Source organism: Heterodontus francisci, chromosome 2, assembly GCF_036365525.1.
Source record: "Heterodontus francisci isolate sHetFra1 chromosome 2, sHetFra1.hap1, whole genome shotgun sequence".
NCBI classification, from domain to species: domain Eukaryota; kingdom Metazoa; phylum Chordata; class Chondrichthyes; order Heterodontiformes; family Heterodontidae; genus Heterodontus; species Heterodontus francisci.
The window spans coordinates 35,660,079-35,685,588 of NC_090372.1; the positions used below are offsets into that span (position 1 = coordinate 35,660,079).

The window sequence follows — 25,510 nt, forward strand, 5'->3', positions numbered from 1 at the left end:
TGTTTTTGTAAGCAGAGACTGGGTTTAGTTCACCTTGCTCGACAATCAGGCTATTTATTTCAGAATTTACCAACATTCTGAGATTCCCATTCGCTACCCTACTGCACAAAACAGGCGTGCTCTTTCTGCTACCTTCAACCGAAAAAAGATTGGCATTTCTGCTTCTTTTACCCCCTAAGAGACGGTTTCAGTTTCGGCTAACGTTCCCCGAAATGGGAAGGTTAATTGCGAAATAGCAGTCATGACAATACCCATACATTTAATTATTATTAAAATGCCATTCTTTAGCTAAACTTCAGGCGTGAACGGTGTCACTGATTTACACGCCATTTGTGATTTAGCACTCCTTATTATTCCAATCTTTTTATCCACAGAATTAATTTGAGTGCAACCGAGGACACAGCCCCAGCAACGAAAAATGGTCGCCATCTTTTACCTATGAACGGATACAATGACTTAAAAGCTATTGGTATTCTTTCTCCTTCCTAGTGATGTATACTTCAACAAATGTGATGTTAGAGAAAGTGTTTCTCCAAATGTTTCTTCAGTCCCTTTGAAACCTCGCAAGTCCTGTAAAAGAGGGAGGGGCCCGTCTACTAAAAGGCTTTTTCATGAATTCAAATTGAGCGAACACGACCGTTTTTTTGTTGATCCACATACATAGTCTGCCTCAGCAATACTGGTTAGTTGACTCAGTGCCATTCCACTAAAGGACTGACCTATAACTGCGCCACGTACCCTCTTAGGTCAAAAAAATCTCTTTATCAAAACGTAACGTAACATCTCCATAACAATATTTTTTCCCTCGCTTGTGGTTTATACGCTGTTAAAACTTTTATTGCAATAGTTTTGGAGTGGGGGCGTGTTTGCTAAATACATTTTGAATGTTATGTAGGTCGAAAATGAATCCTGCTCGCCTTAGTTTTCCTAAAGCAGGAATAATGTGCCTATTCCGCTTGTCTTGATGTTACCCCTCCCCCTTCCCATAGCATTAATTCACCAACTGCTGCTTGCTCTGGCTAGAACGGTTTCTCTCAAAAGGTTTTAATATTCGTGTAAAAGACCCCCTAACAGCCAATTGTTAAGGGGTGTACAGGCTCTTTATAATGGATTGTGTGGGGGTAGGCGAGGAGAGCAGTTGGTTTTGCCTGTTATGGGGGAAGGGTTTATAAAAACTGAGATCGAGTTGGTTCAAATGTTTAAGATACTGGGAGCATCAACAACTGTTAGCTCATTTTTGCTAACGATCAATTAAAAAATACGAGGCAAAATTTTGGCTGGCAGCAGCAAAAGATTATGAATATAAAAAGGACCTGCTGTTTAAATTCTTAAGTCGTTATATGTGTTCGCGTTAACTACAGTCCACAGAAAACCTTCCGGCCTCCGTAGTCCTAACTATATTGTGTAGCTTTGTGAATAGCCCTATATCCAGTTGCAGTGCACAGACCACACGTTGTTCAGACTGTATTACTTCTTTCTGGTCCAGACTATACAATCTCCCCTCCCCCACCCCACCTCCTCCTCCCGTCTAATTGCGGACTTCCTGGGAAAATCAGGCAGCATTCATACTGAAATGAGAATTTAAATTACAGGATTTGAAAGCCTCCGGATGGGAAACTAACTCCGAATGCCTCCAACTGAACTCCCGTCTTGAATCTTTTAACTGCTTGGCTTCACATCTGTTTCGAGAGAAAAGGGACAATTGCGTTTGGACTCGGAAACGGAAGGCAGATTATGTGAGTGAGACGTGGCGGGCACTTTTTTCTTTAAAAAAAGCCTTTCCTGAAAGATTGTTCATGAGCCCACGTTTTGTATCTTTCTGAGGGAACGTCTCCTGGTTAACAATCCTCGCTCTGATTTTAACTTATCCCACTTCAAACGTCCCTTCTCTATGCCACAAGAGTTAAAGACACCACTCAGACAAAACATAGAGAGATGCGTGGCTTGTTTATTTCGAAATTGACAAGAATAAAGTGAAAATTAACATTTTTACTGATTTTTTTGCCCCCTCCCCCCTCACACACACATAAACATAGACAGTGCTTCCGCTTTGGGTTCTTGGAACCTTTTTTTATGCTAGCTTGTAATTTTCAGTGTTTGGAGTAATTTTTGAATGTTCTTTTAATCACGTTTGGTGCGTGTACACGCTTAGTGTACGTAAACGATTTTTTTTTAACAGATTGGCGCTTTTTCTCCTTCCCCGTTCTCCTTTGTAGTAAAACAGGGACTCAGTGGTTAGGGTTCAGTTCCAGCTGATTTTATTTCCTTCTCTCTCTCTCAGAAAAAAAATATTTACAAGAGTATATCAACAATCTGACAGGCAGTGACTTGACACGATTAGCTGGCATGACTTTTTTTAAAAAAGTTGTGTTGAGGCATGAACATCTGACAGACTATAGACAGCATATTGCACAGGATGAATGAAAATAAAAAAGTTAAAATAAAAGATTTTTTAAAAACTAACAATCGGATAGCCACCAAGATCTTTGTTTTCGCGGGAGCTGCCTTAGTGCCTGTCACACGGTAGTTTTGGACACATACAAGAAACACATAGTCTCGTGGTTAATATAATACAGATTTAAATGTACAAAGGCGTTCGCACTCCTCTTCCAACCCCCTCCCCCATCCAAAAAAAACCCACAACAGCTAAACCTGATTTCGGAATTATATATGCTAGCTCCATGCCAAAACAATATATTTAGCCGACAAGTTATAAGAATTAATAATAGTTATTATTATTACAGATTGAGAAACGCAGCAGAGTGTCGCGAACTCAAATCAATATTCCATATCCAGTGGTTGAGCGCGGTTTAAAAAGCGCCACATAAATGGTGCGAAGTTGCAGCATCCCTTTGCTCAACTTGCGAAGAATCGAAACAATGACAAAATCACGGATCACCTACTCCCCTTACATTTATATATACGTGGATGTTGATTTGCAGCCATTAGCAATTTTACAGGAAGCTTTAACGGTCATCTGTTTCTGGGTAAAAATATCCAAATGGTTTTCTATTTTTTTAAATACTATCAAGTAGGCATATTATAAGAGGCTACAGTAGTGGGCAGGAAGGGGCGTTGTGGGTTTTGACATCTGTTCAAATACAGCCCCGAACCAACGTAAAGGTAACTGCAATCTTAAATTACAAAACCTGCACATTGAAGTGTAAACATGTGGAATAAAAAAAGAGGCAACGCTGTGACACCGGCCTCTTTGTTCACTATAAGGAAATCCAAACAGCAATAAACACCGATTAACACCCCCTTTATATTTTTTACAAAAATACACTGAGAAAATAATCAAACGTCTCATCTTTCTCTGTCTTTTTTTAAAAGTGTCAAAGTCTACATTTAAATATAAAATTAAAAGTTTAACTCTAGCCCTTCAGTGAAGGAGATAAAACGGTGCAGGTAATTAACAGGCCTACGAAAAAAATGTCAAAATGTTTGGCCAGTATAAATACATCCATATAAAATGGTTTGATTACATTTACAAGGGAAACAAAACAATACGAGGATGAAACATCGGTGACAAGAAGTTCATGTTTGTTGTAAATTTTTTTTGTGGAACATGGAACTTTTGAGGAATTTTGGTCCAGAAAATTCAGTCCAGGGCAGATTTCAGTTGGGTTAGTGACAAGGGGTAAAAGAGCTGGTGACTTAGTAGGAATCATACAGAGCGCCATCTATCTGTTTTGATTCGCCCGAACACTTATTAACTGTTCAAGTCTGTACAGAATCTGGAAAGATACAGTACAACATGCTATTAACCCAGCGAAATACAGTAATCCAACGCCACCATTCTTCACATGAAACAGTCTCTTCGCGTGTAGATCTCACGACTTCGCGTGTGTGTCTGTACCAATATAATTTGATTTGGCGATTTCATTTCATTCCACAGCTTTAAAGGTTCTGTCTTAATGCGAAGCCCGCGTTCTCTACGTACGTGCAAATCAATTTCAGGTTTTCCTTTTCAGTCCAGAGTCGAGACTGGGCATTTTATTTTCAATGGAATCTCAGACGCTCCTTAAACACGTCGGCACATTTGTTTTTTTTTGCTGAAGACTTGCGATCAGACATTAAGATCACGCAATTTTACAGCACTTGGATCTCTATTATTTTAATTCACGATCCCTTTTTTCCCTCCAAGATAAAAACAGCAACAGTCCGTTTCTTTCACTTGTCGCTTTCTAATACGTGAACACTAGGTTTGAAATACTTGACTCCAGCCAGTCCCCTGAAATCATTTCGCTCACCTCTGGCGTGCAGTAGTCTGGGAACTCAAAGTGAGAGGCGGACTCCTGCTCAAAATTAAACTCCAGATCTCTGTCCAGGGACGAACTCAAGTTGCCCAGCGTCATGCTCTCGAAAGTGGGGCTGGAACTAAGGTCCATGAGGTCGTCCTCAAACTCTTCGTCGGAAGACGAGGCCAGAGATGAAGAGGAGCAGGAGTGGGACGTGGAGGGGGTCGGCGAGATCGATCGCAAATTGCCAGGGTGTTTGCGTTGGTCTACGGGCGAATCTGGGACCCGTACCCTTGTCCCGCCTGCCAGATCTTCATAGAAACTGACCGGGTCGCTGGGTTCGGCTGAAGAACTGAGAGTCGGGCTGGCTGGCACGGCGGCTGGAGAGGTAGTGCCCTGGCCCCTGAACGACCGCCTCTCTTTCACTTTCTTATCTACAAGGTGCTTGGAAGCGGGGTTCGTCCGCGCTTTGTAAATCGAGTGTTGGTTGGTAGTGTTTGTGTTAGAAGTAGTGGTGCCTGACTGCGGATGCTGGTGAATGATCGGAGACTTGGTGAGCGTACCCAAGATGATCTTGTGGGTTTTGCTGGGTTTGCTAATGCTACTATTGCTGCAACTGCTCTTTTTAGCCGAGGGTTTAGTGTTGATCTTTTCGCTTTTCTCTCCGGGTTTGCTGCTTGCACTTTTTGCCTTCTTTCTCGGTCTGTATTTATAATCTGGATAGTCCGCCATGTGCTTGAGTCGCAATCTTTCGGCTTCACGGATAAAAGGGATCTTATCACTGTCTTTCAGTAACTTCCAGCGCTTCCCCAAGCGCTTCGAGATCTCGGCGTTGTGCATGTCCGGCGACTGCTCCATGATCTTCCTCCTCTCGATCTGCGACCACACCATAAATGCGTTCATGGGTCTCTTGATGTGCCCACTGGCGGTCTTGCACCAGCTCGGCTCGTCCGTTTTCTCCCCGTCCGATGCCACGGAGTCCGCTGCGGGTGAGCAAGCTATGCCCAGGTCGGAAGCGCCGGAGTCGGTAGACTCTCCGGCCAGCACCGCTTCCGTGTTCTCTGCGTTGTTCGTTTGCTGCACCATGCTTTCTTTTTTTAAATATATTTTTGCTCTAGGGGCACTGAGGGGAAAAAAAGGCTTTTATACTGTAGCAGTTTGGTGAGCTTGTACTTTTTTCTGTTATTACAGAAGCTGCTGTGCTTTAAAAGAGCTGCTCCTCGCGTTGGCAGAAAAGAACCTTGTTTCTTGTATAAAATGTATATATACTTTGGCACAACCTTCCCCCTCTGACCATGCGGGAAGACTGTGTTATATAAAAAACTTGTGTCTGCTGCTTAAACCAGACACTCGCTCCGGCTTCTTATCCAGTCCCAGCCATTGTGACGTCGAGTTAAAGGTGTCCCTGCTCCAGCCAATCAGAGGGCGCCGTTCGCCCAGACCGCGTCTGTTTCCAACGCTTCCACCGGCCTGCCCCGCCTCCGCGCCACCTGATTGGCTGACAGCCGCGCGGCGCGTGCAATGAGAAGCGCCGTGGCTGACCTCATTCGAGTTTACACTACCAACTTAAAGGGGGCATGGCTGCTAATGCACTCCCCCCCACACCCCCTCCTTCCCCGCTGGCATTAAATTAAAGCTGCATTATGCCTTTTTCCCTCTCCCCAAACTGACATTTGTCCGTCCCACTGACTCAGACACGAATCACCACGAAGCTAGATCCTTTCTTGTGCTACATCTAACACACACTCTGTTCTCCAGCTGTGTGTGTGTGTGTGTCTCTCTCTCTCTCTCTCGCACACATACACACCCCAGCAGCTGATGTTAAGTTTCGCGAAATTAACGCGGAACTGTGTGTCTGAATTGATTTGCTGCAGTTTCACGCGAGCGAATCTCAAGCACTGAAACTGATTCACAAAACACTACTGAGGAGTTTTGCCTGTATCAATGCCTGCGTGTATGTCTCCCTCTTTGATATAAAAGGAGACTCTGAGATCCCGTTCCTGCGTTCTTTTACAATATTTATTTCAACAGTCCAGTATTATATGAAACAAATCCAAAATACTGAACGCTTTGACTTAGATATTTGTAGGTTTATTCATTTCCACCGCACTGGAGAAGTGGATAAGCGCTGGCAGCAGCATAAGAAGCACATCATGTGGGCTGGGCATGGTAAAAGAGGCGCGTCAAATACATTCGGGTGACGACCACCTTCTACCGTATTGACAGTTGTATGTTGGAAAACAAGGTACTCGATGTGCAAATAGGTTTGGCTAAAACGAAACCTGTTATAGGAATAGCACAACGCTGACACAAACAGAATGTTTATATAGCAACATCTAAAATAAAAACGTGCCGATTTTCTTCTCCGTAGATAGTATAATTAAGATATAATCCCATTAGTATTTTAAATTAATATCTGTGTCATCCGATAAACGAATCTATATTAGGATTCTGATCCAAACAGAAATCCATGTACTATGCACATACTTGACTTGCCATAGAAGTTATATATGACCTACTAAATTACACGAGGTTTCAACTTATATGTATATATGCACACATATAAAAATTAGAAGCGAGAATGTATGCATGTTGACTGAACACATGTCTTTCGGTTCCTCAGTTGCGTTGGCTCCAACGCTAGGTGGCGGCACTGCGCCTATATGCTCAGCAGACAGCTGCGAGTAATTTTGAGCCCTGTTTCGGATGGGGAAGGGAAAATAAGGTGAGCGAGTGATCTTTCTTTGCTGTCTGGTGAAACCCAAAAGTCAAAAAGTGGCTTCCACTGGATTTTTCCAATTCCATATTACTTTATCAGCTGCTCCCTCTCTTTTCATATTTACGATGAGTTATAATTTATGCTGTGTTCCTGATTTATAGTTGCATTTTATCAGGCCCGTTTTGTTTGCTATATAGTTTTGTTTTAAAAAGGTGGGAGTGGGACACGTGTATGTAGCTCCATGTGCTAGGTGCGAGAATTTAAAAAACATGACACAACTGAGGATTGTACGTAATAGAAGAGGTTGCAGTTTCCCAATCTTCTTTGGCCTCCTTATCTCGAGAGACAATGGGTAAGTGCCTGGAGGTAGTCAGTGGTGTGTGGAGCAGCGCCTGGAGTGGCGAGAAGGCCAATTCTAGAGTGACAGGCTCTTCCACAGGTGCTGCAGAAAAATGTGTTTGACGGGGCTGTTACACAGTTGGCTCTCCCCTTGCGCCTCTGTCTTTTTTCCTGCCAACTGCTAAGTCTCTTCGACTCGCCACACTTTAGCCCCCGCCTTTATGGCTGCCCGCCAGCTCTGGCGAACGCTGGCAACTGACTCCCACGACTTGTGATCAATGTCACAGGACTTCATGTCGCGTTTGCAGACTTCTTTAAAGCGGAGACATGGACGGCCGGTGGGTCTGATACCAGTGGCGAGCTCGCTGTACAATGTGTCTTTGGGGATCCTGCCATCTTCCATGTGGCTCACATGGCCAAGCCATCTCAAGCACCGCTGACTCAGTAGTGTGTACAAGCTGGGGATGTTGGCCGCCTCGAGGACTTTTGTGTTGGAGTTATGGTCCTGCCACCTGATGCCAAGTATTCTCCGGAGGCAGCGAAGATGGAATGAATTGAGACGTCGCTCTTGGCTGACATACGTTGTCCAGGCCTCGCTGCCATAGAGCAAGGTACTGAGGACACAGGCTTGATACGCTCGGACTTTTGTGTTCCGTGTCAGTGCGCCATTTTCCCACACTCTCTTGGCCAGTCTGGACATAGCAGTGGAAGCCTTTCCCATGTGCTTGATGATTTCTGCATCTAGAGACAGGTTACTGGTGATAGTTGAGCCTAGGTAGGTGAACTCTTGAACCACTTCCAGAGCGTGGTCGCCAATATTGATGGATGGAGCATTTCTGACGTCCTGCCCCATGATGTTCATTTTCTTGAGGCTGATGGTTAGGCCAAATTCATTGCAGGCAGCCGCAAACCTGTCGATGAGACTCTGCAGACACTCTTCAGTGCGAGATGTTAAAGCAGCATCGTCAGCAAAGAGGAGTTCCCTGATGAGGACTTTCCATACTTTGGACTTCGCTCTTAGACGGACAAGGTTGAACAACCTGTCCCCTGATCTTGTGGGGAGGAAAATTCCTTCTTCTGAAGACTTGAACGCATGTGAGAGCAGCAGGGAGAAAGAAATCCCAAAAAGTGTGGGTGGTTTCCCAATAATGTGTGGAAAAGCATACGAACATACGAATTCGGAGCAGGAGTAGGCCACTTGGCCCCTCGAGTCTGCTCTGCCATTCAACAAGATCATGGCCGATCTGATTGTAACCTCAACTTCACATTCCCGCCTACTTCCAATAACCTTTCACCCCCTTACTTATCAAGAATCTACCTCCGCCTTAAAAATGTTCAAAGACTCTGCTTCCACCACCTTTTGAGGAAGGAGAGTTCCAAAAACTCATGAGCCTCTGAGATTAAAAAAATGTCTCCTTATCTCTGTCTTAAATGGGCAACCCATTAATTTTAAACAGTGACCCCTAGTTCTAGATTCTCCCACAAGAGGAAACATCCTTTCTACATCTACCCTGTCAAGGCCCCTCAGAATCTTATATGTTTCCAACAAGTCATCTTTTACTCTTTTAAACTCCAGCAGATATGAGCCTAGCCTGTCCAACCTTTCCTTATAAGACAACCTGCCCATTCCAGGTATTAGTCTAATAAACCTTCTCTGAACTGCTTCCAATGCATTTACATCCTTTCTTAAATAAGGAGACTAATACTGTACACAGTACTCCAGATGTGGAGCTGGATTTTACACTGGACAGACGGGAGCTGGCCACCGACATAAAAGTTGGTGGCGAACCCACTTCTTCCCAGCCTGGGGATCCGACCCACATTTTACGGGTCCCCGGGCTTTAATTGTTCCGAGGCAGGACTTCCACCCGCTGGAGGGAGGACATCCCACCTCATTGTGCAGCCAGCCAATCATTGGGCTGGCAGCTGTTAGTCCCAGCAGTACCACTGGGAGTAGAGGCCACTGCTGGGACTGCAGCATAGCTGAGGACATGGAGCCAGGACTACAGGTAAGTTAGGATTGCCTTGCTGGGGAAATCGGTCGTGCCCCGGCAAGACAAGGGTGGTCATTTGGGGAGAAGGGAGGTGTCTCGGGTCCTCGGGGTGGTTCGGGAAGTGGGGGTGCCCCTCAGTCAAGCACTCTGTGCTTGATTGTCAGGGCCCCCTGCCCCCGGTGCGCTGAGGCCAAGTATCACTGGGCAGCCTTTGATGTCTCCCAGATGCCCGCTTGTCACAGGTAAAATACCCGTGGAGATGGGGGAAGGCCCTTAAGTGGCTGTTAAGTGGCCACTTAATGGCCTTGATTGGCCTGGGGCAGGCAGCCCATTACTCCCCACCCCCCCCCCCCCCCCAGCCCACGTAAAGTGGGGCAGAGGCAGGCGCAGGTCGGGAAAGCCTAACGGAGCCTTCTGCTCAATTTTACACCACCCCCTCACCACCATCCAGCTCGCTGGGGTGGTGTAAAATTCTGGCTGTGGTCTCACCAAAGCCCTGTATAACTGAAGCATAACCTCCCTACTTTTGTATTCAATTCCCCTCGCAATAATTAATAACATTCTATTAGCTTTCCTAATTACATGCTGTACCTGCATACTAATCTTTTACGATTCATGGCACTAGGACACCCAGATCCCTCTGCATCTCAGAGCTCTGCAATCTCTCACCATTTAGAGACTATGCTTTTTTATTCTTCTTGTCAAAATGGACAATTTCACATTCTCCCACATTGTACTCCATTTGCCAGATCTTTGCCCACTCACTTAACCTATCTATATCCCTTTGTAGCCTCCTTATTGTCCTCTTCACAACTTACTTTCCTGCCTATCTTTGTGTCATCCGCAAATTGAGCATCCCTTCATCCAAGTCATTTATGTAACAAAGCTACTTATTCAAACATCACACCTCAAACAAGATTTTGCTTTCTGCTAATTCCAATCTTAACCGTAGAACAAGGTGGCACTTTCTGCCAATCATAATGCTAAGGCTGTAGGGGAAAATATTTGTTGGTATTATAATCAAGTGGATTCAATGATCCGTACAGCCAAATACAGCACTCTTGCAAAAAAAGAGGTGCGCTGGGTTCAGTGTTCAATATGAAGTGGTCGGGGTGAGTAAGAAAGACATGGTTCTGTTGGTACGTTTTATATTGTGTATAAACTGATATATTCATAATATATTTATTACTCAAGTGTCTCTATACGTTTCGCTAAAATGTGCTTATTAACTGTTGGAATATGTTGAATGGTATCTAAAGTCGATCAGAATGTGCAGATCAGACAGCATAGTAAAGGTTAACGTCTCAGGTCTGACACGACTCATTGTCAGAACTCCACAGGTCGAGAAGAGCAGAACTTCTTCAAGGCTTTTGTTGAATGGTGTTTAACGCGGGAAACGTGGGTGACAACAAGTTGACTGCAGAATGTGGCACATTAATCATAGGCGTGTAGATCAAACAGGGTGACGCAGAAGGTGCCCTACGGATGAGACCGATATTGACTCCGAAAATATCAATGCGGTTGTCGGAGATTAGGAGGGATATTTGTTAAAATTGAAGTGTATTTCGCCTCAGATCAGTCTTATTCTCTTCAACTCTAATATTTAATTATCACCCTTAAAGGTTATAGCAGAAAATATCGCGGGGGAGGAGTACTAGAGTATGATTACTCTGCCATTACAGCTGTGATTAAAAAGAACTGGAATGAAGAACTTACATTTATATAGCGCCTTTCATGTCCTCAGGACATCCTAAAGCGCTTCGCAGCCAATGAAGTACTTTTGAAGTGTACACATTGTTTTAATGTGCACAAGGTTCCACAAGTAGCAATTAATGATGACGGGATAATCTGGTTTTTCGTGTTGTTCTTTGAAAAAAAGAATAGAACAACCTGCATATATGTAGCGCCCTTCACAACCTCAGGACGTTCCAGAGTGCTTTACCACCATTTAAGTATTTTGACGTGCATTCGATGTTGTAGGAAACAAGGCAGACGATTTGCGGTTCTGATGAAAGGTCGCAGACCTGAAACGTTAACTCTTGTTTCTCTCTCCACAGATGCTGCCAGGTCTGCTGAGTATTTCCAGCACTTTTTGTTCTTATTATACCCAATTTGCGCACTGCAAACTCCCACAAACAGCAATGTGACAATGACCGGAGAATCTGAAGAATTAATATTGACAGGGACACCAGGGGAGAATTTCCTTGCTGTTCTTCAAAATAGTACCATGAGATCTTTTATGTCTGGAGCCTTAGCTTAATGTCTCATCCAAAACACTGCGCCTCTGACAGTACAGCACCCCCTCAGTACTGCACCAGAGAGTCAGCCTAGATTATGGGCTAATGGACTCTGGGATGGGATTTATGACATCACATCCCACCAGGGTAACACCTGAAGGTATCATAGGGAATAGGAGCAGGAGTAGGCCATTCCACCCCTCAAGCCTGCTCCACCATTCAACCAGATCATGGCTGATCTACCTCAACGTCATTTTCCCACACTATCCCCATATCCCTTGATATCTTTAATATCTAGAAATCTATCAATCTCTGTCTTGAACATATTCAGTGACTAAGCCTCTACAGTCCTCTGGGATAGAGAATTCAAAAGATTCACCACCCTCTGAGTGAAGGAATTCCTCCTCATCTCAGTCCTAAATGGCCTGCCCCTTATTCTGAGACCGTGTCCTCTGGTTCTACACACCAACCCCCCACCTCCCCCCACCCCCCCCATCCCCCCGCCAGGGAAAACATCCTTCCTGCGTCAACCCTATCGAGCCCTGTAAAAATTTTGTATGTTTCAATGAGATCACCTCTCATTCATCTAAACTCTAGCGAATACAGGCTCAGTCTATTCAAAGGACAATCCCACCTTCCCAGGAATCAGTCTGGTGAACCTTCATTGCATTCCCTCTATGGCAAGTATATCCTTCCTTAGGTAAGGAGACCAAAACTGTACACAATACGCCAGATGTGGTCTCACCAAGCTCCATATGATAGCAGCAAGACTTATTTACTCCTGTACTCAAATCCTCTTGCAATAATGGTTAACATACAATTTGCCTTCCTAATTGCTTGCTGCACCTGCATGTTAGCTTTCAGTGACTTATGAACAATGACATCAACACTTCTTACCATTTAAGAACTATTAAAATTCTCCATCAAAATTAGAAACCCTGTTCTGGTAATTCTAGAATATTACAGCACATAAATGGACTATTATATATTTGCTATATATAAATGAGCTGGACTTGGGGTTAGGGAGTGCAATTTTAAAATTTCTGGATGATACAAAACTTGGCGATGTAGTAAATAGTCAGCAGAATAGTAGCTGACTTCAGGAGGTATTGGCAACTGGTGAAATGGGCTTTTCTGGCAGATGTAATGCAACACCAACAAATGTGAAGTGATGCGCTTTGGGAGGAACAACATGGAGAGGTATTATAATCAAAATGGTACTATTTTGAGGGGGGGGGGGGAGATGAAAGAGCATAGTGATCTTGACGTGCATATTACAGAATTTTGAAAGTTGCAGGGTAAGTTGATAAGATGGATAAGAAAGTGTATGGGATACTTGGCTTTGTAAATAGGGGCATTGAATGCAAAAAGCAAGGATGTCATGCTAAACCTTTATAAATTGCTGATTGGGCCTAAGTTCAAGTTTTGTGTACAATTCTGGGTGCCACACTTTAGGATGGATGTCAAAGCCTTGGAGAGGGCACAGAGGAGATTTACCAGGGTGGTACCAGGAATGAGTTATCAGTTATGTGAAGAGATTGGAGAAGCTGGAATTGTCCTCCTTAGAACAGAATAAGGGGAAACCTAACAGAGGTATTCAAAATCATGAGTGGTTTTGATAGAGCAAGTAGGAGGAAACTTTTCTCAGGCAAGTGGCTTGATAACCAGAGGTCACAGTTTTAAAATAATTGGCAAAAGAACTAGAGGGGAAATTGGAGATTGTTTTAATGCAGGGATTTGTTAACATCTGGAATGCACTACTTGAAAGAGTGGTGGAAGCAGTTTCCATTGGAACTTTCAAAAGGTAATTGGACATGTGTTTGAAGGGAACTAATTTGTAGGGTTATCGAGCAAAAGATGGGGAGTGAGATTAAGTTGGACAGCTCTTTCAAAGAGCCAGCACAAGCACGATGGGCAGAATGGCCTCTTTCTGTGCTGTAAGACTCTGTGAATCTATGCGGCCACCGACTCTGTCTGTCTTTTGCACCATCTGGGAACCGAGCCCAATCCTATTTTCCTGCTCACACTCCATTCCTTTTAATAATATTCCACTTAAAAGATATCGTCTCCGCTTCAACATGTGGCAGAAAATTCACATTCTAGCCTATGTGTGAAGATTTTTGAAGCCTCCCTTTTAATCAGGGATGATTCTCATTCTAGATGAAGTTAAGTTAAGAATACAAAACAAATCTTACATTTCGCCACCTTGTTATGAGCCAACTCATCTCCTTCCTCCCCTCCGCCACTTCCAACAATGACCCAGCTGTAGCTGACCAAATTCAAGCAGGTGATCTTTGTAAAATCCAGAGGAACAACGCTACTCTGGACCACACACATTTGTAACTGTATACCCAGCGCATGAAAAAAAACACTGAACCTTATTTAGGAATTCCCAGCAGCAGGCAAACACCTATATTCGATTACTGAATCCTACTAATTGCTATATATATATAAATATATACTTTTTCACCTAACGGGGAGCTGTGAACACTGACCAAGGCTCAATCATAAATGAAAGTACAGGTGGATTGGAGTGCGTTATTGCGCTGCAGTCCAAATCCCTGAAAGACTAGCAGAATTTGCTTCAGGCAGTTATTTGACATCCAAAAAGGGATGATCGGGCTTCTGGTAAATGCGATAAGGGAAGCAACTGCGAACTCCAAATTAACGAACGACCTTAAACATCGCTCATTCTGGAGGTTTTCTTGAAGGCTCAATCAGCGCCACCCTCCCCCTCCTCTCCAGAGAATGCTGATCAGTAACAGTGACCTATCCAGAGACAGACAGGGCAAGGACCTCCAACCTATATGACAATTAGCAGCCAAGGAACACTCTCCCCACCCCCTCCCCCACGCCACCGACCCGACCCGATCAAACCCCAGAGACCACGAACAAATTGATTCAGCCCTTAAACTCGCATCGCTTCCAGCAAAGACACAGCCATGCCAAGAAACCGAATGCTGCTCCGGCAATTCATGGTAATGAAACTGCAGCATGGACTCATATTGCATGTATAAATGTAAATTCTGAAAAATTAAATTAAAAAGACAAAAAAAAAAGTCAAATGACTGCAGCTCGGGGCTAACTGTAAAAAGAAACGTTCACAACACCTGCTTTTACCAATATTAAATGGCAAGATGTAAAACAAATGTCAAGCAGCCAGAAATTCAAGCTACAAATGTTTTGGTGGATCAGAAGGGTTTGCACTGGAACAGTTTAGAGTAAAAGACACGGCGAGCTCGGGGCAGTTTGCAGATTCATCCCGGCAAGGAGGTCGTGCAAATCAGAACATGGTCTGGTTAGTTAGATAGTATTGTTTAGTAATAGGCTGTTAACATCTTTGTTGATTTATGATTATCAAATTTGCCAGAGGCAAAGTTAATAAGTTCCATCATTTCGAAATAAAACTGTCACATGTAGCCGCGCAAAATTGTACTTTGTAGCGATATCTGTTTATGGTATATTTAGTAGGGGGTGGAGAGGGTGGAATCTAAGGGATACCGAACCAGTATCATAAACGCCTGTATATTTCCTATTCAGGAAAAGTAACTCGTGGGTTTAAGGTGGACGCAGAATAGATTTTTTTGGGGGGGATGTTCAAATGCAACCCTTAAACCGATTTATGATGCCTTCTTCAAGTTACAGCCGACAAAAGGATGGTGGGGAAGCGGGCGCTTGGCACACAATGACAACCTTTGATCGCGTCTTTCTGGCTGTTGCCGAGCGCTGCAGTGTTTAGCTGTTGCTGTGTGTGTGTGAGAGAGGCGCACAAGAGGCTGAGCGGCAGCTGATACGCGAGGCCTGTCAATCAAAGGGGCACGTGCGGTGCGAGAGGCGACAGGTGCGGAGCGCGCGGGGCGGGGAGGGGCCAACAGGTGAGGCGCTGCACGTGCCAGCGCGCGCGGCAGTCGGCGGCCAACTCAGGTAAGCAATGCCCATCTGCTCTGGGGGTTTATCTGCGCGGCTCTGAGGCGCATTTGTTTACTCAGTGTTTTTTTCTCCACAGACACGTACCAAACCATGCGCCCGTCTCTAAGGGAGCATCGCCCACTTTCAGGTACTACCCAAGCTAAAAGCTGCATTAAAAATAACGTAATGCCCGTCTGTCACAGAGTTGCTATGCATTCCTTTCATTGGTTGCATATTCCTCGGCTATAGATCTAAAATACTGTTTGATACGCAGTACTGTGTTGTTGGGCAAGTGCGAGTATTTCCACCCCCTCATTACCACCTCCCCCACCCCCGTCCCCACTCTCCTGTAACCCAAGCACAGTAATTTAGAAGTGCCTGAATCTCTCTGAAGCTTTGAGTTACAACCTCACAAATGTAGTATTTTGGTCCTTTAATTAGAATTCAATTAAGTTGGTGAAAAACGGTCCCTTTGCCGCCCCCCCCCCCCCCCCAACTCCCCCTCAACACACACACCAGATTGGAATCCTAATATTATGGCTACTTTTACATTTCACTTTTTCACTTCGTCATTTACTAATAACCCATTGTGTATTTTTTTCTTCCACCTCTGTAATATTGCCCGTCTTGATCCCCAGCCCTCCCTCAGTCCATCTGCATGCTTCTGTTACGTCTGAACTTGACTATTCCAATATTGTCCTGGCTAGTGTTCCTGCTACACCCTCCATAACACTCAGTACATCCAAAACTCTGCTGCCCATTCACCCATCATCCCTGTGCTCACTGACTTTCAATGAGGCAATGCCTCAAATTTAAAATTTTCATCCTTGTGATCAAATCCTTCTGGCCTCACTCCTTCCTAACTCTGTAACCTCTTCCAGTGCTAAAACCCTCCAAGGCCTCTGCACTCCTCCAATTCTGGCCTTTATTAAGGGAAGCTCATGTCTTACTAACTTAATTGAATTCTTTGAGGAAGTAACAAGGAGGATTGATAAGGGTAGTGCAGTGGATGTGGTTTACATGGATTTTAGTAAGGCATTTGACAAGGTCCCACATGGCAGACTGGTCAGTAAAATGAAAGCTCATGGGATTCAGGGGAGTATGGCAGGTTGGAGGATATTGAGAGGGGTAGAAGAAGTGAGAGAACTTGGAGTGCAAGGTCCCTAAAGGTGGCAGGACAGGTTGGTAAAGTGATGAAGAAGGCATATGGAGTGCTTTCCTTTATTGGCCGAGGTATAGAATACAAAAGCAGGGATGTAATGCTGGAACTGTATAAAACGCTGGTTCAGCCTCAGTTGGAGTATTACGTACAGTTCTGGTCGTCACATTACAGGAAGGACATAGTTGCTCTGGAGAGAGTACAGAGGAGATTTACAAGAATGTTACCAGGGCTTGAAAGTTGCAGCTATGGGGAAAGATTGGATCGGCTAGGGTTATTTTCCTTAGAACAGAGGACGCTAAGGGGTGACTTAATTGATGTGTACAAAATTATGAGGGGCCTAGATAGAGTAGACAGTAAGGACTTGTTTCCCCTAGCAGAGAGGTCAATTACCAGGGGGCACAGATTTAAGGTGATTCGCAGAAGGATTAGAGGGGACATGAGGAAAAACTTTTTCAGCCAGAGGGTGGTGGATGTCTGGAATTCACTGCCATGAATGGTGGTGGAGGCAGAAGCCCTCAATTCTTTTAAAAAGGTACCTGGACATGCACCTGAAGTGCTGTAACCTGCAAGGTTATGGACTAGGCGCTAGAAGGTGGAATTCGATTGGGCAGCTAGTTTTTCAGCTGGCACGGATACGACAGGCTGAATGGCCTCTTGCTGTGCTGTAATTTCTCTATGGTTCTATGGTTTTTATGCATGCCCAATTTTCATTGCCCCCACCATTGGCAGTTGAGCCTACAATTATGTAGACCCTAAGCTCTGGAATTCCTCCCTAAACCCCTCCTTTAAGTTACTCCTTTAAAAAAAACTACCTATTTGGCCAAGCTTTTGGTCACCTGTCCCAATATCTCTTTACGTGGCTTGGTGCCAGCTTTGTACAGTATGCTTTATCTTTCAGATCATGCTTCTAAAAATGTCAAATTTGCTACTGTTTCTGCTACCTTCAACCATAATCAGTCACTTTGATTACATAATAGTTTTTGTATTAGTTTGTGGCCTTTTCATTGATAAGTACTGATAACATAGGGCACAGGACAAGAAAAAGTGTACTTCTTCCACACAATGTACAACCCCCACTATTGAGTCATATACGGCACAGAAGACCATTCAGTTCATCGAGTCCATGCCGGCTCTCCACAGGGCTATGCAGTCAGTCCCACTCCCCGGCTCAATCCCCGTAGCCCTGCAAAGTCTATTTCTCTAAGGTGGCCACCCAACATGGGTGGCACAGTGGCGAGCACCGCAGCCTCACAGCTCTAGCGACCCGGGTTCGGTCTGGGTACTGTGGAGTTTGCAAGTTCTCCCTGTGACTGTGTGGGTTTCGACCGGGTGCTCCGGTTTCCTCCCACAGCCAAAGACTTGCAGGTTGTTAGGTAAATTGGCCAGTGTAAACTGCCCCTAGTGTAGGTAGGTGGTAGGAGAATGGTGGGCATGTGGTAGGGAATATGGGATTAATGTAGGATTAGTATCAATGGGTGGTTGTTGGTTGGCACAGACTCAGTGGGCTGAAGGGCCTGTTTCAGTGCTGTATCTCTCTATGGCTCTAACTTCTTGAAGTCATTGATCGTCTCCACTTCCACCATCCTTGTGGGCAGCAAAAAGTGCTTCCTCATATTCCCCCTACATCTTTTGCCTAAAACTTTCAATCTCTGTTCCCTAGTCCTTGTTCCATTTGTAAATGGGAACAGGCTTTCCATGTCTACCTTATCCTAAACCTGTCATAATCTTGTACACTTCTATTAAATCTCCCCTCAATCTCCTTTGTTCTAAGGAGAATAAAACCAGCTTTTCCAATCTAACCTTGTAAATAAAATCCTCCATCCCTTGGACCATTCTGGTAAATCTTCTGTGCATCCTCTCAAGGACCGTCACATCCTTCCTGACGTGTGGTGACCAGAACTGGATGCAATACTCCAGTTGGGGCCTAACCAGAGCTTTATAAAGGTTCATCATAACTTCCCTGCTTTTGGACTCTATGCTTCTATTTGTGAAGCCCAAGATCCCATATGCTTTACGAACCACTCTCTCAATATATCCTGCCACCTTCAAAGATCTATGCACATGCACCCCCACACCACTCTGTTCCTGCACATTCTTTAGAACTGAGCCATTAAGTATATATTACCTCTCCCTATTCCTTCTGGCAAAATGCATCAACTCATACTTGTCAGTATTAAATTCCAACTGCCACTTCTCTGCCCATTCTGTCTTTCTATGTCCTGTTGCAGCTGATTCATATCATCCTCACTGTTTGCCACACCTCCAAGTTTTGTGACGTCAGCAAATTTTGAAATTCTACTGTGTTCCAAGATCCAAGCCATTTATATGTAGCAAAAAAGCAGTGGTTCCAGCACTGACCCTTGGGGAACACCACTGTCTACCATCCTCCAGTCTGAAAAGCAACTATTTACTATGACAGGGATGCCACTTATGATATTTAATCTTCTGAGCAAAGTTTCTCTCTGCCTCCAGAACAAAGTCAAAAACAATATCAGAATGCATATGTAACCTTTTTTTCCTATTTAGTTCATCATTACAAAAGTTTTAGATGTACAGACAATTGTGAAATGGATAGTTAACATGTAAGATTTACATTGGGCTGGATTCTATAAGCTTGCTGCCGATCATTTAAATGGCCGGGGCAAACCACCCAGCCCCCACTCTGCCTCCCGATGACGCGAGTGGGGCGGGCAATCTGTCCCCAGCAATGGCATCAGGCACCACTGTGCAGGCGCTGATGCCATTTTTAAAGGGCTTCAAGCCCGTCCATTTAATTTAAATTTTTAAAGATACAGTGTTTGTAAAAAATGAAATAAATGTATCCTGACCCTCTCCCACTGCCACCCTCCCCCCCGCAATAACCATGGAAATAAAAACCTGCCCTCTCCCCCCAAAACACTTACCTTGTGCTCCTGAACTCCCCCCCCACCCAAGTCATCAACTTTAAACTTTACCCCTTCCCACCATCCCCTAGCCTAATGAAATTAGTTTAACCCCGCTCCTCCCTCCTGCACTGAGAAACTTACCTGCTGCCCCCTCCCATCAGTGCTCCACCTTAGATCACCAGACGGAGATCCGTAGGCGTAGGAGTTCTGACTACCAGCACCAATATGGCACCGGAACGGACAGCGGGAGCGGATAAGTAATTAAATCATTAATTTTACTAAATAAACATATTAAAATTTTGGACCCATTGCCAAGCGGCGGGAGGGGCTGCCACGAGGCCTCACCACTGCCGGGAATATCGGCATTTTCCAGCCCCCCCCACCCCCCTCCCGCTACAACCCTCAACGCTGGGGGGTTGGGGGGGGGGGGGGGGATGGGCTGTAAAATCCAGTCCATTACTTCCACCACATTAAGTCAGTTCAGAGAATGATCAACAATATAATAGTCGGAAGCCAAAAGTTGCTGCATTGGATAATTAGGGCAAAATTATTCACTTTGTACACATGATCTCACAACATTAGAAAGTTACTTATTTTGCTTATGGGTTATCATAATTCGGCACATCCAGTGTTAGGTGATCACATTCTATATGGTTTGTGTCCAAAAGCAAAACAATCCCATTTTCTACCTGATGAATGATAAGAAAGCATAAGTAATATAGAAAAGGAATCTCTTACAGGTTATATTACACATTCCTGAGTTATATAGCCTCATGTCATTGGCTCCAAATTATTTTGGATATCCTTCTGAATTGTAGTGTTCAGGAAATATAATAAAGTATATATAATCGCATTTGTACCATGGAACAAGTGCATTTGCACTCCTAAAAATATAAATTTATCGAAATATGTTTAATACTTTTTATACTGTATCCAAAGGCAGCATTTTGACCAGTGTGACTGATTACGTCTGATTTAACTCTGCAAGTATTTTTTGAACTGAGTGCATAATTACAGTTACAATCAAATCCACCTATATCAACATAAACAAACCTCAACCAAGTCTCCATTTGTTCTGGATTTAGTCATTTCTATTAATTGTGTTGATGTTTGCTTTGCTAGAAAATTCTACTGTAGACTACTGTAAGGTAGACTAGCAAAGCCTGAAGATGTTTGTATGTTCAGTAGCATCAAATTGACAGTAGCCTAGATTACGTCCTGCCACCAACACCGCAACCCTGCTCCTGCTGCCGCGCCCACCCCCTCCCCCCAAACACCCGTCCCAGGAAAATATGAATGTAAGAAATCTAAAATGAAAACAGAAACTGCTAATGCTGGAAACACGCAGACAGTCATCAACATCTGAAAGTTTGGGTATATTCCTTCATTAGTCTGATAAATGAAATCTCCAGGTTTATTTTAATATCACATCATCAATGACACAATCATGCTCAAAATATGATCAACAATGACAATATGACAACACTTTGACCAATAGCTTACTTTCTATTATTTCAACTGATAGAAGTGATGACATATTTTATTTAATAAAGTGCTGGTGGTAGGGTTATATATAAATAAGTTTTGAGTTTGTATTCAGTGTCAGTGATGGTTATATTAACACAGCTATAATTGCAAATTTAAATTTTAGATATTTTTAGTCAAATTCTGTCCTAACTTCAGATGAGACCTCCCCCCTCCCGACAGTTTAGTTTAGAGATACAGCACTGAAACAGGCCCTTCAGCCCACCGAGTCTGTGCCGACCATCAACCACCCATTTATACTAATCCTACACTAATCCCATATTCCTACCACATCCCCATCTGTCCCTATATTTCCCTACCACCTACCTATACTAGGGGCAATTTATAATGGCCAATTTACCTACCAACCTGCAAGTCTTTTGGCTTGTGCACCCGGAGAAAACCCACGCAGACACAGGGAGAACTTGCAAACTCCACACAGGCAGTACCCAGAATTGAACCCGGGTCACTGGAGCCATGAGGCTGCGGTGCTAACCACTGCGCCAAAACTTCTGACTTTCTCCCCATGCTTCAGCAATGCTGTAGGGTTACTGTATATGTGGTGCATGAACAAACCTCAAGAAGATTTCATCAGATTTCTGGTGAAAGATTACACCCAAAATTTTCAGGTGATAATTGACTTACTGCCTGTACTTCTATTTTTTCAGATTTCAGGCCTTCACAGTTTTCTTCTTACCTGAAACCATTCACCATTCAACGAGTTCAGTTCAGGGTTGCGAAAAGGCAAATACAGTTTCTTATCAATTTATCAGAATTGTATTTTCTTAGAATTGGGTTATCAATTTTCATTGGGATGATTAAGTGTTAAGAGCTTCTGCAATTATTCAGTTTTTTTCATGGACCACTAACTCAGGCATTCAAAATAAGTTGACAAGCCAGATCTAAAAGTGCATAGAAGTTCTGTCAGTTTCACTGTAGCAGTCCCTTAACACTGGAATAAAAACATTTGACAGTGAGCATAATTACAATGAGCTAATATGTTAATTATTTTTCATCTGGGAGACAGAAAGGGTGTTTATGTTTAAATTTCTGTTTTGCAGAGGGTGAAGGCGGGCCTAATGTTACTGAATAGGAACAAAACGTCTTATTGTGTTCGGGAAGTCAGGCTGGAATCACACTGAAAAGAACCCCTTGTCATGAAAAGTGCTCCATCTGCAATCAGATGAATAGGCTGCATGCGTGTGTGTCTCAGCCTCAGGTCTAATAGACTGGCAATCTGATTTTAACTTGTAATTTGTGTTTTCTTCTGTTGCCAGGACTGGCAGATGCAAGAGGGTGTCCGTTAATGTTCAAGTTCATTGCTCCCTTCCAAAAGAGGTCTGAGCTGATCATAATTGCAGAAGGGGTTTGATCTTGAACTCTTTGTATGCGTATTGCAGCTTGCCTTCGTATCTTGGTACAATTGTGTCTTTCTTTTTAAATAAAAACAAACTGTTCTCTCAAAATATAATTGTTAACCATGACTTGCTACATCTACAGCATAGCAGCATTGGCATAAATTGTTATAAATATCAGTGTAAAATATCTTCCTGTGATTATATCTTGCTTTTAAACCACATAAAAACATATTTTGAAATCAACAGTATTAAATAAGTAATTTAAGCATGCAGGTGTCTGAAGAATGGGCTTCCTACGTAACACCATTGAAAGCTAGCCCCCTGCACTTAATTCTCATTAATTGTTACCAGTATCATTATAACCAAAACCAATCAACCCCGAGTGCTGGAAAGTCAAATGCTACAAAATATAGAATTCATTTTTTACAATTGTAGAGGTAAAAAGAAAACATCAAATATTAGAAATCTGAAATAAAAATTGAAACTGAAATAGAAAATGATCAAATAATAGAGAAAGATGATCCCATCAAAACATATCCTGAAGCTTAACACTCTAAGTTACCCTTTCTTTCAGATCCTATGCATTTGCATAATGTTTTGTTTTTATTTAAGGTCTTTTTTTGAAAGTGTTTGATTGCAACATGTTCCTGCATGCTGCATTTTCCTATTATTACATTTTGGCACAATAACTCTGATCATAAAGAAAAAACTTGTGTTTATATAGTACCTTTCATATTGTAAGGATGTTCCAAGGTGCTTAACAAAATAAAAATTACTTTTGAATTCTAGTCACGATTATAAAATAGGCAAACATAGCAGCCAATCTGCACGCAGCAAGGTCAGGCAAGCAGCACAAAGATAAATGACCAGTTAATCTGTTTTGATGATATTGACCAAGATACTGGAAAATTTCCCTTTCTTCTTTGAATAGCGCATAGGGTCTTTAACATCCATCTGAACAAGCTGATAGGGCCTCAAGTTTTAACGTTTCGTCTAAATGACAGAACCTCTGACAATTCAGCATTCCCTTATTACTGCACTCAGTGAGAATCTTGTAAAATTGTAACAATTGATAAAGAGCCGTGGCACAGTTGGTAGTACTCTCACTGTTCAAGTCCCACTCCTGGGCTTGAACACATAAAAAAATCAAGGCTGATACTCCAGCGCAGTAGTAGAGGGTGCTGCACTGTCAGAGGTGCCGTCTTTTGGATGAGATGTTAAACTGAGGTCTCATCTGCCTGTTCAGGTGGATGTACAAAGTTCCATGGCACTATTTCAAAGAAAAGTAGGGGAGTTGTCTCCGGTGCCCTGGCTAATACTTATCCCTCAATCAGCATCACAAAAACAGATTATCTGGTCATTACCACACTGCTGTTTGTGGGAGATTGCTGTGCACCAATCAGCTGCCACATTTCCGACATTTCAAAAGTGCTTCATTGGCTGTAAAGTGCTTTTAGACATCAGTGGTCATTAAAAGCGCTATATAAATGCAGGTCTTTCTTTTTACAAAGTGAGAACAGAGAACCTTGCAATTTACGAATACTGTTGGGACCAAGTGAGAAAGAGGTCTAGGGTTCCCTTTCAGCCTTCATCTGGTCTTACTGTAATAGGGTTTAATTTTTAAAGACACCATGTTTTTACCTCCCCCTTGGTGAATCTTTGTTCACCACTTTCCAATTATAAGGCAAAGAAACCAGCACAACAGGTTTTCTCAGGTTTAAAGAAGAAAAGTGAAATTTATTAAATTGAAACTTTAATTTGGTTAACACCTACGGATATACAATGCACCCATGCTAGCATGCATATGCAATACACATTTGCAGATAGGAACAGAAAGAGCAGAAGAAAATAAAGTGGAAAAGTTTGAGGCAATCTCTGAAGAGGGATTTTTTTGTTACTGTGCTTCGAGCTCGCTGTAGCGTCCTTGATTGTAGGTAGATCCTGCTTTTCGTTAGGGCCCAGTATTCTTAAACTTTGTTCACTGTAGGAGACCTTTCTCTCTTGGGGTTCATGTGTCTTCCGTGGGTTTTGGAATTCCATGAGAAAGAGATGGGAGCAGCCAGGAGAGGCTGTGGTGAACCAGCCAGGAGAGGTCTTTTCAATCCAGAAGCAAACAACTTTCTGCAGACTCTCAGTTCAAAACTCTGCAACAGCTAGTTAGTCATGTGACTAACTGGTCTGATCACATCTGTTTGTGGATTGAATTGGAGCAGGGAATAGCTCCTTTGTCTACAAGCACTGTCTGTTAATATGTAAATGTTTCTTTACAGCCAAGGTCTGGCAATTCTTGTAGCAGGCCTCCTCTTCTTCCCAGCAACAATTTGAAATTTAATGTCCATGTGGCCAAATTAATGTGCCTCATTCTTGGCAGTCGGGGGCCTGCATGACACCCCCGCACCCAGGGGAATGAAATGAAATTTGAGAAAAGGCGCATTTCATTAAAAGGGTCAAGAAAAATGTAAGATACAAGAAAAAACCATGCATATCTCTCATTCATTTCCATTCATTCATAAATCCTAAAACGTATTAAAATTGCCTGACTTTTCTTGGTGCCAGTGCTGCTTTAATTGCCCTTTTTTGGCATCCCAGTATACATGTGGTTCTTTGGGGAAGTTTTTCTTCAGTTTTCCCATTGCCATGACTGCCAAGGGTCTTTGTTCCTGTTGAAGTCTGCCAAAGTGGGGGTGGGGGGGTGGGGGCGGGGTGACTTAGATTTAATTAGCCCTAAATTGGAATTTTTCCCAAGAGAATCAATAGTGGGCAGGTCTATCCTGAATTCTGTTTCAGTACTTTGCCGAGTCATGCAAAGGCTTCAGGTGGTTCCCTTTTTCTCTGTCTGTGGGTGAGGATTCTTTGTTAATCTCCCCTTTGTTCTCTGGGACATTCCTGCCTGCAGGTATGTGTGCAGACTCTGCTGCACTGTCCTGTGGCACTTCGAGTAGGTGAGGCATCACCCTCATGGTTTCTCTGCCCCCTAAAAGTCTTTCTTTGTCTCTGCAGGTTTCTTTAAATGCTGTTAGCAACTCGGGTGGAGAGCATCTTGTGTCTGCAATTACGTAGGAGGATGTGGGATCTAACTTTTCACATTTTTCAGGATTGGCTGACCAGACAGTAGGAGTTTTCATCCAGGATTCCTCCCGGA

At 43.4% G+C, this 25,510-nt stretch overlaps 1 protein-coding gene and 1 long non-coding RNA gene across 2 annotated transcripts; one reads left to right on the forward strand and one right to left on the reverse strand.

The window, feature by feature from the left end:
• Positions 1–1,466: 1,466 nt before the first annotated feature.
• Positions 1,467–23,053, forward strand: LOC137383780 (uncharacterized). Its single transcript, XR_010977461.1, has 3 exons — positions 1,467–1,736; positions 15,537–15,587; positions 22,072–23,053. It is a non-coding gene; the product is annotated as an uncharacterized lncRNA (long non-coding RNA).
• On the reverse strand, positions 2,236–5,606 carry LOC137383773 (transcription factor SOX-4-like). The gene has a single exon (XM_068056956.1). The coding sequence runs from the start codon at positions 5,325–5,327 to the stop codon at positions 4,188–4,190; it is 1,140 nt and encodes a 379-aa protein (XP_067913057.1). The 5' UTR covers positions 5,328–5,606; the 3' UTR covers positions 2,236–4,187.
• Positions 23,054–25,510: the final 2,457 nt, after the last annotated feature.